Genomic DNA, 14,229 nt, shown 5'->3' on the forward strand with positions numbered 1-14,229 from the left:
ACCATCTCATTACAACAATCCATTCAGAAGTAGTAGCGACAAGATATTACATGGGTCCAAATTCCTTTTTCGACAACTATGCACCTGCTGAGTTTGCTTATGGAAACTGTGTTGACCTTAAGTAGTAAAACAGATGAACTAATTAAAGTACATGTATCTCGGTACCAAGATTAAAATCAGCAGATGAAACAGCATCCACATTAACTTAATGGTATGGATGTCGCAAATCAATTGATAGTAACAGTGATCTCATTTTGACCAAAGGCAGTTGAAATGCAAACTCATGTAAGAAATGTTGGTTATGAGTAAGCTTAAGTTGATGGTTATTAGGGTAGGTATAATGTATAAGGCTATCCCTATATCCCACTGCCAGGGGATGATTACCTTTTTATTACCTTAACTTTATGATTTAAATGTGCATTTACCGAAGCGACTAAAGATATCATTTATTTACAGTGTATTTTCAAATGGGACATCTTCCTCAACAATTTCTTATTTCTAGGAACATCAGTAATAAATCTTTAATAATAATATCAAAGTGAGAAACATTTTAAATCATTCCATTTTATGAACAGCGATGCCTGTTGGATCTCCCCCCTCCAATGAAATAAGTCCAGAACACCGATATATTATGATAGTTTGTATTTATTACAAAATCAGACTTTATTTCAACATTAAATGAGAATAGGTTGTTTATTTGGACTGGTGAGCAAAAATTACCTTTGTTAAAACACAAAGAAATGTTCTTTTTCAACAGGATACCAAGCAAGACAGATATAAAGAATAACAAAATGTTAAGTTTCAGTGTTTAATGGAGTCACTCCTACAAAGTAGTGTTATATTGTTGGGGGACAATTCAAAACAACCATGATAAACATAATCTGTTTAAAATCTGCTGTTAATTGACATCATTACTGCACCTGAACATCTGAAGGTGCAACAATTGGGTGTAGCATGTAGATAACCAAACCTATTGTAAATCAAGTGCAATTTGATTTTCCAACACGCATTACCTTCTAATCACCCCTTTCTATGTGCATTATATCCAACACTAAATGCCTGTTTAAAGTTTCACGTTTGAATTCAGAAGGAAGGAAATCGTTTGCAAAATACACTTGATATACAACAGATACACTGAATACACTAAATTCCAATCAGAATATATAACGTATATCTCTACTATTAAGATAATCAGTGCTCAAGAACACCTATTATGTGTCAATATGTCAAAAGTTTGTTTTCACTAACTTTCCTTATTAACCTACACACATCATTTCTTATGTAGACATTAACACAACTCAGACATTGAGGTACATGGAAACAAGACTGCCCAGTAAACTTGTTAACTGGTTTTCATGTTTAATGTAAAATAAAAATATCAACAGTTTCTATACATATATTCAACTGAAATGACTTTCCTTCATCATTTCCATACAGAACAATTCACTTGCATATTAACAAAGAAATGTCTTTAAAAAAATCATGGTAACATATTCCAGGTTGTTCGAACTTGATTACTGTTAAGGTAATCCTGGACAATTTTGTTTTCCGCTGAAAAAAAGCTGTCTTCTGAATGAAAAACATTGAACCATTACCTCTTGTAAAAAAATGTTTTTCATGCATTCCTTGGTATACATGCTTGTCATAATTTTCAAGATTTTGTATACATATTTATACACTACATACATACCATGTTAATACGGTGTTGCTTCTACAATGTACAATAAATGTATAACTAGATTTGTTTTTGTGGACATATGTCTCCCCTTCTTCTTTACCAGGCATTGAATATGTTTGCACTGAGTTGACCTTTCACCTAATAGTAGTCTGCATATTGCTTGTGGGTGGTGCATATACAGTTATTAATTATTATCAAGATAATCTTAAGTGTTGAATAATTTAAAAGTTATGGCGAAGACATATTTCACACTTTGTCTGGGTGATAGAGGGTATACAGAATTTTACATCAAGATATCTTGCAATAGTTAAAAAATTATCACCTGGAAAAGAAATGACCTTGAATGACATAATGGCAGTGCAATGCGCATCAGCTTTAAGTGATGCAAGTCTTTATAAGTGATGCAAGTATAGACTGAGAGTTTTGTCAAAATGTCTTAAACTGTTCAGAAGTTATGACACGGACAAGAAAGTATTAGAAGAACCAGCACCAAAAGAACCAGTTCTAATACAAAGTTTTCCTTGATATGAAGGGGAGACATAATAACCACGTATTCAACCATCAGTCCTGCAATAATCTGATGCCTGTCTATTAAGCACCAAGAATTTTGAATGTAAGAAAACCTGAAGATTTTGTTTTCATTTTGCCATCCTCAATTCTCTTTTTGTTGAATTTCCTCAATAAGCATACATATATATACATGTCTTGTAGAGCTACAGGTCTTTTCACAAAACTATATAAATGCATCAAAATATTAATTTCATTACAAATCTACCTATTTGTGTACCCATACAAGTCAGCATTACAAACGAATGTTGCACACAGCTTGTAATCTATGCATAATCCAGCAAGTTAAAAGGCAAGGCACACACTCACCAGTTCAATCCTTGGCTTAATATTGAAATGGCCTACAGAAACTTTCTTGTAAAACCAAGAATGTAAGATAAACAGGAAGGAATGACTCCATACGACGGCTTCATCTCTCCTTCATTTGTAATATAGCACATTACTTTGGTAGTCCTGCCTTGAAACAACTTGTATGTATAATGTATATGATGATAGACTCTACAAGATGTTATCTATAAATAAGATAAAATGCATCAAGAGGAGACTGACGATGCTCCAAAAATTCAAACTGCCATAGAAGGACAACTTTTTACGTCATCAAGGTAATACTCGAGATACTTAAGGTTTCCCAACGATATTTGGAAATCAGATTTCAGTGTACTTCTTTTTATCATAAAATTACCATTCAACAGAGAAAGGATGGAAAATGGGCTTTTGTATCAATTTGATACACAGAGAACACACTGGTACAAGTTCAAGGTTAACATGTATTATCTACACCCCCACCCTCATTTACCTCATGAGCCCATAACAAACCCCCGACTTGTGATGTGTGGGTAGAGCAGGAAACCTTCAGCACAACACAAGTTGATATTATAACCCAGGCCATAGTAGATAATATCAGTAAAGTCACTACTTACTGGGACATTTTCTCTGACAGCACATCTTTCCATTGCAAGGTACAATTTTTATGACTATGTCACAAGGATTGCTTTACTCATATACAAAATGTATTTACATTCAATATCCCAGCAAGTTTAATATACTTAAAAATGTTTCAAGTCTTGTAGCTGTAGAAAAGCAGATTTCTTGGAGGTCTATTCCAAATGCTTCTTTCAAATGTCTAGAAACACCCAACAATGTTACACCTCTGAAAATATGCTTGAAGATCAACACTCTTCCTCATACACCAACTACGAACTGTACCGCTGTCTTTCTGAATGTCAAGGTCAATGAGGAGGAGTTTTAAGTATAGCAGTAAATGTGGATCCAACGACAAGTTATTTGAGGTCATGAGTTGTTGTCAAGGTAACAGTTGTTCACACGGCTTCTGACTTTCTTAGCTGAGTTGGTACCACAACATTTCCGGGCATGACGTAGTCCCCAATCATAAACTGGTTGCTGACAGGGTACATATCCCCTCGCATGTTTGTATTTGTGCTGTTATTTCCTGTCGCACTACACAAATTGTTGCATGTCATTGGTGGTCTGGAGTTCTGTAATGAACAAACGAAATAGTACTTGATAAACATTTATTGACAGCAATCTGCACCACATATTAGAATGGTTTAGATAGCATTACAAGCTAAGAACCAATAATGAGTTGTCCAAAATATGTATTTTAGATTTTTCTACAGCAAACCATTCCCTGGTAAACAGGAATTTGATCATTGTCATTCATGTCCGAGTATAACAGACTTGTCAATACAGGATCTGTTTTTTGTCTCTCAGTAGCTATCTCAAGAATCTAAATCATGAGGTGATTACTGCAGACTACATATTCACAGTTGCTGTAATTACCCCAGATAAAAGAATTTTTTTTATTTGTTAGAACTGAACTTTAAAACATTTGATTATTATTATGTTGCCAAAGTCACATTATATGTAATTTCCCTGTATATATTCAGTTTTAAAACATAAACCATTAAACATCATTTGTTTATCCTTTGTTCATCGATTGCAATACATAGTTAATCCAATAATTTAATACTGAATATAATACTACTGGTATCAATCATTCTATGTTTACACAGGTATTGATCAGAACTTAATAAATGTATTAACATTATTATAATGAATCCCTGTACAACTACCTATTGTACATAGATGAAAGTGTCAGATTCTTGAAATATTGATATAGCTGGATTTGCCAAAATTTAACATAAGACATACAAAATGTAGTATATAAGGGTGAAAATATTTCCAAAAAATACTGAATTTAGTATTAATATTGAAAGCCCTCACCCATGATTTAGCAAAACTAGTTTTCATATTTCTAATAGTTTGTGACAATGAAAATATTTATTTCTATATTCTGAAAAGCCATATAAATACAGGCTATTCTCCAACATATTTACCGCCTTGACTTACCAGATCAACACCTGGTAACGGACTTTGGATTCATTGAATACTATATACATTTAACATTCCTTGAACTGGACCCCATACGTTCAAGTTAGCAGAGTATTACTGTATATATAGCGGGTACAAAACAAGCTGTTACTTTGTAAAATACTGGTGCATATAACACATTCCTTCATAAATAATTCATACAACACCAGCAAGTTAGTAGGTGGCCAGAGTCTAATTAGAGATGTGATTCTATAATCAAATGGTTTCAAATAAATACAAGTGGTACATGTACTGGAGTTCCCCACGGTTCCTAATGTCAAGAGCCATTCTTAAATTTAAAATCTTTTTTTTTAAACTTGTTAAAAAATGCATACCTGGATACAAATATAAGGCTTACTGATAACTGCCAATTATACTTAAGTATTTCATAAGGACAAGAATATGGGGAAAAAAAGCTGTCTCTCCAATTTTACAACTAGATGTATTTGACATATCTGTTCGGACAATTCTGTTCCCAAATACATAAAAAAAACAGGAATAACTTATCCTAACAACTTCTGAATACCTTGCTTAGGGAGTGGGGATGGGGAAAGGCAGCTAAATGAAAATCAGAGATTGCACTTCATGATGTGGTATGTTAGCATCTATGTGACAACATCAAAAATGTGAAATTACTAAGGTTGAAAGTGCCATTTACTGTTTGATTACACTTTAAGCATGCAGTAAATACATATCAAGAAAACTGGTGTGGAAAGAAAAAAATAATCTACTAATTAATGAAAATAGAAAAAGCCTATGTTAATGCTAGTATTTAGGGCTAATGCTGACCTGTGTATTCATCGTGAAGTTAACAGGACTTATTCCTCCTCCGACAGATGTTCGGTTTGCATGGTGGGTGTTGTTCGTCACCAAATTTAGAACACTGGGGATACTGCCTGGGTTTATTGGTGCGACATTAGCTGCAAGGAGGCAAAATGTGATGCACTTGATATATAAGGATAACACACATCATTTACTAAAACTCTTCACATCTGCTTGTTGTGTGAAATCTCAATGATATATCTAGATTGTCTTTCCATCATCATTCTCTTATAAATAAAAAGAAAATGGAGATTGAAAGACTTTGAAACAATTTAGGGACAAAAAGCAGGCAGGACCTTGTCTTGATCTATATTGCAAACAACTGGCATTTCTCCATTTATGTAGCCTATCCTTGTATTTAAAGAGATCTAAGTGCAATGGTTGGAATACCATGAGTGCATGAAGTGGAAAGGGGGTGACAGGATGACTAGGGGTGTACATGTGGGCCAATGACAGCAGAATGAATGTTTATAGTGCACATCAATGATTATGAATATCTGGAAATCAGTTTTCAGGATGACCACAAGCGAGACCAATGACAACTGATTAAGGTAGAGTGTCTAGACACTACATGTTGTATCTTTTAATTAAGAGACCTACATGTTATTTATTGAGCTGATTTTAAACCTATAAGCTGCTTCCCCATTTACTATAGCAAAGCATTATATATATTTCAGAAGAAAGATATTCAATATAGGTATACTAACAACGTGGCTCCACCACTTGGATTTGATCCGAGGTCATTTGGATTATAACACAGGGAGCTTATTCATAACCCTACTGGTAATGATACTTGTTACTTTTCTGCAACATTACTGAGAATAATTTCAAAACTTTCTATCTCTCTATAAGAGCACATAGCCTATATAATGAACAGATAAGGAAACCTAAGTGTTGGGGATTAAACAAATAGCTGGTCAACAGCTAGACATTGAAAAAGAGAAAGTTTTATGAGGTACATTAAATCACAGTAAAAATGAACTGCATTAATAACAATAATGAAAAGATAAAAGACAAAATCTAACCAAACTTCAAATCGGGTCAGAAGTACATTTTTGTTTTTTTATTGTCACTGCTTTTTTTCTGTCATAATTTTACATATATCAAGGTTAAACCTGAAAACAGCCTCCATGCAAAACACCAGCATCCTAAAATAACTACATATATACTGAATTAGAAACACCTAAACTCCTAAGTTAATCAATGTATGATGGGGGAGGAGTGACACAGGCATTCCTGGTCATGAAATAAAATTTTGATTAAAAGATGATAAAATTTCTATCATCGATTACCTAGTTAAGTCGAAATTCATGTGCTTGTTATGTTAGTTCATAAAAAATATAGAACGGGACATTACATAGGACTTCCTGGACACATCTCTGAAGTAAAACTGTATTTACTATGTCCACACAAAGTAATCGTTACATGCTGTAGTGATGCACTTAATCCAAAAGAGGCATTTGGGACTATTTATTACCACAGACTTGGTGATGTCGATGAATAATTCACTGGTGATACTTGAGTAAAATTTTGTCATGTAGAAAAAATAATGTAAAATGTAACTGTCACACTGTTCAAACACTACAAGCAGTCCCTCAGTAAAATAATAAAAAGAATTTATTTTTTATTTTGTTACTGTTCAAATTTAATTTGAAATTGTTTTATGTATGTATAGAACCAGTTGTAAAGGTAATCGCATTAGTAATTTCCACATTGTTTCCGTTTTCAATAACTCTTTTGTTTAACTGATTGTTTTTGTGACTGAATTTTCACTATCATTTAGTAAACCTGCCTGTACAAGGTGGACCATATTGTAGAGAAGAGATGAAATCATATAGAGACTGTAAGGTATGAGAAACCCTTGTAGAATATCACATATATTGCAGGAAAATATCCTCCTGTTGGTGGTTTATTGTAAAACGTACCAGAGTAGCCCTCATTGATGGTGAAAATATGTGAAACTATGGTACAATATCAAATTCTTATTTTCCCAATACTGATCACACCTGAGCTAGAGTACCCCAAGTTAATGATGGTATGGGGAACTGCTATATATTATCATTATCAGAAGAGGAACAGGTCAAGGTCAGTGGTATAGGTAGTATACTCACAGACAGGGATCAGGTTTGTCTGTACAACTCCCTGTTGCTGCAACATGTTTGGGTCAATACCATTTATCAGTCCGTTCATGTACATTGTGGAACCTTAAAGTAGACAAGATATACAGTAGTTCTAAAACCAATCATGATAAATACACGGAACTATAAAATTTATGTATCAATTGATATAAGTCACCTGACAAACATAAACATGAGATTTTACCTGTAGCCAGACTGTTCCAGTAGTTATCTGAGGGAGACGTTGTGTGTTGGCCAGGCGGAGGCTGTGGAGTTTGACCTGTGTATCTGAAGAATGGATTCTTCAAGTCCAGTGTATTTGTGGATTTCGATCCTGTTCCTGGGATATTTACCTCGATATCAACATCATAACTTTGTCTGAAATACAGAAAAAAACCCACTTTGTATACTTTTACTTTTTTTTAATCTTTTCGAAGTAATGTTACACTAACCTCAAAAGATTGAGTTCCTTGAAGTATATATATGATAGTTTAATGGATATGGCCTATAAAAAGGATGCTGTACATTTGGCTTCTACACATTATTATAGCTAATTATCCCAGAACATGATACATTATAAAAGCAGGAATCATTAAAACATCAAATAACTGACCATTTACAACTTGGGCCAGATTAATATTTACTTTCGGAATTATAATTTTGAAGATTACTCATCATTAGATTCTACAAGTATCAAGACACCTACCTCTTGTTACAGCGTAGAACACATTTGCCAGTGACTGTCTGCCCCCGTTTGACAAGCACAGGAGTTTCCACGAGGCACCTTACCTGGTACCAGTGGGTAAGTGTCTCTGTTGGTGCTGTAGACAGCCATATGGAATCACTGAAACAGACAGTTTGTATTATTTTACAGAATTCATGATTTCACAACAACTGGCTGAAATGTCTGGAAATAATATTAATTGACTGGAAAACCATGTTTTAATAGGAAGAATCATCTCCAATATCTGACTGAGATTTTGAAATAAACATAACAGAACCAAACAAAACGATTTGGCAAAGTATTCCCCCACATAATATGAAATCATATCCCAACAATGTACAGATGATTAATTCTTGCAAGATAATTTTTGACATCGAATGATTTTATAATTTGATTCGATAGCTATCAATGTGAATGAATATATCACATATTTTTGATTTAGTACGCATTATCAGCCCATTGCAAGTGAACCCATGACACATCGCCTTACCTTAGACAGGTAAACCAATGCCTCAAGTATAAATTTCCAGTGAAAAATATATAGGAAACTGAACTGGGAAGAAACTTTTTCTTTGATATAGGTCATCACTTCTCTTGTTCCCATCCTATTTATTTGTTTACTGTTTTGTTAGAATTATTACACACAATCCTTTTGCTGTACTAATGTATCATATTTAACGGAAATATTTTTTTACATAACTTACTTTGTTCCCAGAAAAGCAACATCAAACCAGAAGGCTAGACCATGTATGAGACCTGATTCAAGCATGCTAAACGTCAATGGTATCTCAATCACATGTAAATCAGTTTCATCTGCTGTCTGGAAGTCAACTGTGTATTTGTTGGATTTTGCAAGACAAATATTGACATCAAATGTATCCTGAAAAATATAATTAAAATACCAGTAAATGTAACACACACACACATAGAGCAAGTTCAGGAAGTTCAAATGTGTGAAAACATTGTTTATGCAGAGATATTGTTCCAAGGTAGCAAAATGACAAAACGAGTTTCTAATTATGAGAAGTCCTTATTAATACACTGACTTATTACTTTTAAGAAACATTTAGGATGTAAATAGCTTGTTTTTTGTTTCTCCAGCTATTCAATGATTACTTGTAATTTCTTTAAGAGAGCACCTACTTCACCAGAGATAAACGTTCATTTTAACCTTTTAAGAGCACCTACTTCATCAAAAATATACAATCATTTTTACATTTTTTTGAAATTAAGTACGATATCCGAAATCTATTTTCTGAACAATTTTGCAAGAATATGACCTACCACGATAGGTTGTTTGAAATACTCTGAAACAGCTGCACTTCGTAAACTTGTCAGGTCTATTCCATGAAAAGACTGCTGATACCTGTACATGGGGTCAAAGTGATGAACATTATCAGTGAGACCTGGCTTTACTTTATACATGAAAACAAATATGGGTACAGGTTCGAGATATAACATTCCAGCGACTAAGGTTACATGAAAATGGTATTTACAACCAATCAGGTAAAATTACAATTAAACATATCAAAATAAAGTCCATATACAGGCTTGATAGTGTATCAACTGTTGTTTAATGCTTCTAAACATCTCTTTCGGAACATAATGAAACAAACCAGCTTATTCTGATGTTTAAGTCAATTGGTTGCTTACAATCATAACAAGAACATCACAAGGATCCATACAGCAGTTACAGTTCAGACTACAAATCATAAATTTCTGATCATGTTCCCACAATAATTCATTTGTTATGATACTTTCATATGGATTACTTGATAATGATGATAGACGAGAAACAGACAAATTGTACTCACCAGAAATTAGCTTTTGAAAACTGTTCCATGTAAAGGGCTTCATCTGTGAATGGTGCTATGTGTAGATCTCCTTGTGATGGAAACATTTTACCTGAAAAGAAAATTTTCCTTACAATCATTTGAGGCCTAAATTAACATATCATTCAGAAAATTTCTCAGGAGTGAATGAATTGTGTATAAGATAGTATAGTATATCAATATGGAAACTGTTGTTACAGATAGATCTGTCACTTTTTGTTAACATTTCCCCTAAACCATTGCCTGCTCTGACCTCTTCATTTTGAATATCTACCGGATCAAAGGCTATATACAGAGGAAAACAAGCCAATATGTGGAAGTTTGATCCCCATTGGTACAGATCGCAATTATCGAAATGCATCATAAAGAACTATATATCTGTTATCTAAAATGGCTAATTACACATTTTACAATCCACCTCTCAATTCTCCTACAAGTCCCCTGCTGGGACTTTGTTCATTCAAACACCTTAAAATAATATATCTTCAATGGGAATTACCTCCTGGTCGAAGCCACTTTTTTGCATGTAAGAAGCTTTCCAGCATGCGCTCATTGAAGAGCATGTAGCCCATGGGCTCAGATATGATGGTGTCGACTTCCTCTGGGATCTCCACCTCCTCTACCTTGCCTGGTATGACTATTATCTTGTCAGCGAGTTTGTTTTGTTGAACAAGCATCTTCAAATAACCCAAGAATTCAAACCATTAACACTTTAAATGAAACAGATACATTGTTTATGAAAACAAAACACTCAAAAGGGACAAAAGAAATGTACCGGTTGTAAGTTAATTCTGTAATAGTATGACAGTCACACTAAAATGTTAATAAAACAAATATGACATTGTTAATAAACCTGGAGAGTATTTGCAGGAATATAATTTGTAAAAAGTGGCCTGAATTTAGCACAGGTGCAGATCATTTGTGATATATGCTGGATAAAGTGATGAACTGAATGACTAACAGATCGCAAACTTGTGTATTAAACCATATTCTCAGTCAATAACAATTCTGGATAAACCATCAAAATTTTGGTAAGTTTTCTTGTTTTTACCAATTTTTTTTTTTTACACAGTCATTTTATTAAGTTATGTTGACATTAATTAATCATTTGGTCCACCAAATAAAAACAAGATTATATTTCATAAATTATCATTATAGAGAAATGTATTACAGTAACTTACCTCACAATGTTTAGCCATGCTGCTGGCTTCTATTGCATACACTTTCCTAGCACCTGCTTGGATGGCAAAGAAGGACAGGATACCTGAGCCAGCTCCCACATCTAAAACAACCTGTCAAGCAAAAAGGAAAATTCATACAAAACTTTTCTTCAATGATTATGTGGAATATTTCTAAAATAATGATATTAAAAGAAAACCAAACAAATAAATGACTGCTTTTCATTATTTCATTACATAAAATATTTTAATTCTTATGCTTTGCAAAAACACTTCATTAATAAATTCTCCTCTGTCCAAATTTCTGACTCTGATCAAGACTTATAACAAAAACATTTCTGATAAATGTTACATAACAAAATTATGAACGGATTCCCAAAGAGCTTAACTCTGCCAGTAGGACAACTCTCAAGATTAAATAAAATTAAAGGTGCCTGAACGTTCATGCTGGGGTAACCTGTTTAGCCTGTGGTCAAACCTGAACGATGGACTATGAATGAGTGCAACATGCAGAAAGTACAAATAAGAAAGCTAGTAGTCTAAGAGGAATATAAAGTTATGAGATAACAAAATGTCCGTAGACTTGTTATGAGAAACTATGCAGACTTTACCTTATCGTGGAAGTCTATTAGGTTTGCCAGTATTGCCCGTTGGTATGATGAAGTTCTTATGTAGTCCTGCATCATGTTCTGTTGCTGGGATAAGTAGCCATAAAACTGCAAAGAAACAAACAAAAAAGGGGGTACCTGTAAATGTGGACCAGCATACAAGTTTTGTTACTATGACACTGAAAATAGATCTGTGGCTATCAATCAAAATATATACGCCATGTTATTAGCTAAAACCAAAATCAGAAGTACATACGACTCTTTGGTTTCTCGTTATCACAATTATGGGTGTTATAAATGGGACTCTGAAGACAACAAAGTACCTGAAAGTATTGCACTGCAGATGCTTCATCTGTTCTCTCAGAGAATGTTGATTTAAGGCCAGATTTGATTTCCTTCAATCTGAATTGAAATGTTTTCATTGCTGCAAACAATAAAGAATTTATTTAAACAGAATTCAAACATACATACAAGTTAAAATCTGATGAAAGAATTTAAAACCTGTCAAATGGTCAATACATTAATCATTTTGGCAATCTATTTCAAACAATGTAGACAATAGTGAACAATCTCTCTTTGTAAGCATATACTTATGAATGTTCCTTAATTATTTTCATGATTTTATGAAAAAAAAATCATTCTGCAGTTAAACATGCCATTACAGCCAGTAGCTATTTCGCTTGGTACAACGTACTGTGTACACTGTTGAATTTGACCAGGGAACTCTTCTGATCCTCAGTAAAGACAACACCTTGTTTCCCCAGCCTCGAAAACTCTGTATCATTATTGACAACTATTTTATGGCATTCTTTGTCATCTGAAAAAAAAAAATATATATATGCATTAACAAGTTACATATTCAAAGATGAATTTTTTGTTACACTCATATGATTTTACTGAAAAATGAAACAATTCGAAAATAGATATTGCAATGGATTTTCTTACATACTCAATAATAGATATCTTCTAGGAATTGAAAAGAATTGCTAAATAATTTTATTAATAATTGATTATTTAATAATTATAATAAAAAAACAAACTTGGAAGCTATACTAAGGCCAAACCAACTGTTTCATACCACAGCCACTCTAGTCCCTCAAGATGTTCAAAGAAGTTTGGCAAATGATCATAAATGAAATTAACTTTGCTTCAAAGGACAACACTATTAAAACCATGGTTAGGGGATCCTTTCAATTTCCAGGTAACACAATTCCTTTCTTTCTCCAATATCGGCATCTTATAACAAGACAACTTTGCAAAACTATGACTCCAGAATACAATGTCATCTTAGTAGCTCAGGTAGGTAGAAATTTCCTATGAACCCTATAGAATGGTGTATGCCTAGGGAGCAAGAGGTTGCTTGTTTTTCATATCCTTCCAATTACATATTTGGTGACAATTAAGGAGACTATCATCGCTTGTATATCACTTGGCCAAATTTGAAATTATATAAGAACATTTAATTTAGATAATGCAAGTCAGAGTTGAAAATACTGATTCGTAAGAATGATAAACTGTACGACTTTCAACAGCTATATTTTGCATCAAATTATAAATATGTTGTACTGTGAACTGTGATTTTTAACAGTTGAATCACTTCATGGAAATTCACATACAGGTAAGAGTTAAAAATATTTTTTTCATGAAGGATATATACATGCAAGTACGACCTTCAATAGAAATATGTTGTAGGTAAATTATTAAATAGGTGGCACACAGCCAGCTGCGAGTTTTAGTAATTCATCTTATTGAAATTCACATGCTCGTCTTCCAATCAACAAATCTTATACGCATTATTTGAAATTATTAATTATTCATCCTGAGCTGTCAAATCCCCTTCACCCCTTATCGATAATCTATAACTGAAACTCTATACAAAGCAAAAAAAACTTATATGTCTTATGCATGTTTCTAATTGGCAGCAGAAAGTAAATCACTGTTTATTGTTATGGATTTCATCTCGTATAAAACACTTTTTTTATGGTGGCGCTACATTGGCGGTATCCTTTGTTCAGTGACTTGAAGACAATTATGAACAGCATTGATGGATCTGTTGACACTGACCACTGTGAAAAGTTAATAAAACACTTTCGTTCTGTAATGAGACATCTAATCGACATTTGGTATTCACGACCGGCTTGAAATCCTCTTGTTCTGTGAGGACAGCAACCTGCACGTTGTCGTACGTCGTCGCCATATTTATTAAATGCCACTTCGAGGCTACAGTCTGTTCTATGAAAGATCACATGAGTTACATTTTTACAAATGGACAATCAAACTCAGAACTAAAATATAAAATAGAAGTCTGCCCA

At 33.5% G+C, this 14,229-nt stretch overlaps 1 protein-coding gene across 2 annotated transcripts; it reads right to left on the reverse strand.

Moving 5' to 3' along the window:
- Positions 1 to 627: 627 nt before the first annotated feature.
- On the reverse strand, positions 628 to 14,152 carry LOC117325776 (histone-arginine methyltransferase CARM1-like). Of its 2 annotated transcripts, XM_033882228.1 has the most exons (14): positions 13,982 to 14,152; positions 12,612 to 12,734; positions 12,241 to 12,341; positions 11,921 to 12,025; positions 11,313 to 11,423; positions 10,631 to 10,808; positions 10,114 to 10,204; positions 9,584 to 9,665; positions 9,004 to 9,179; positions 8,282 to 8,419; positions 7,781 to 7,953; positions 7,570 to 7,662; positions 5,426 to 5,556; positions 628 to 3,741 (listed from the first exon to the last, which is right to left on the reverse strand). In XM_033882228.1, exons 1-14 carry the CDS (start codon positions 14,112 to 14,114, stop codon positions 3,565 to 3,567), a joined length of 1,812 nt encoding a protein of 603 aa, XP_033738119.1. In that variant the 5' UTR covers positions 14,115 to 14,152; the 3' UTR covers positions 628 to 3,564. The 2 variants fall into 2 exon arrangements, with proteins under 2 accessions (XP_033738119.1, XP_033738120.1); XM_033882229.1 differs by lacking the exon at positions 5,426 to 5,556.
- Between the last annotated feature and the right edge of the window lie 77 nt (positions 14,153 to 14,229).

This window comes from Pecten maximus, chromosome 4 (assembly GCF_902652985.1).
Source record: "Pecten maximus chromosome 4, xPecMax1.1, whole genome shotgun sequence".
In the NCBI taxonomy this organism is placed as follows: domain Eukaryota; kingdom Metazoa; phylum Mollusca; class Bivalvia; order Pectinida; family Pectinidae; genus Pecten; species Pecten maximus.

Coding starts and splice junctions, on each gene's coding strand:
- LOC117325776 (XM_033882228.1), bottom strand. CDS start 14,114: ATGGCGACGACGTACGACAACGTGCAGGTTGCTGTCCTCACAGAACAA. Junction 10,205..10,630: donor AAAGTGGCTTCGACCAGGAG/GTAATTCCCATT, acceptor TTTTCTTTTCAG/GTAAAATGTTTCCATCACAA. Junction 7,663..7,780: donor CTGGAACAGTCTGGCTACAG/GTAAAATCTCAT, acceptor GTCTACTTTAAG/GTTCCACAATGTACATGAAC.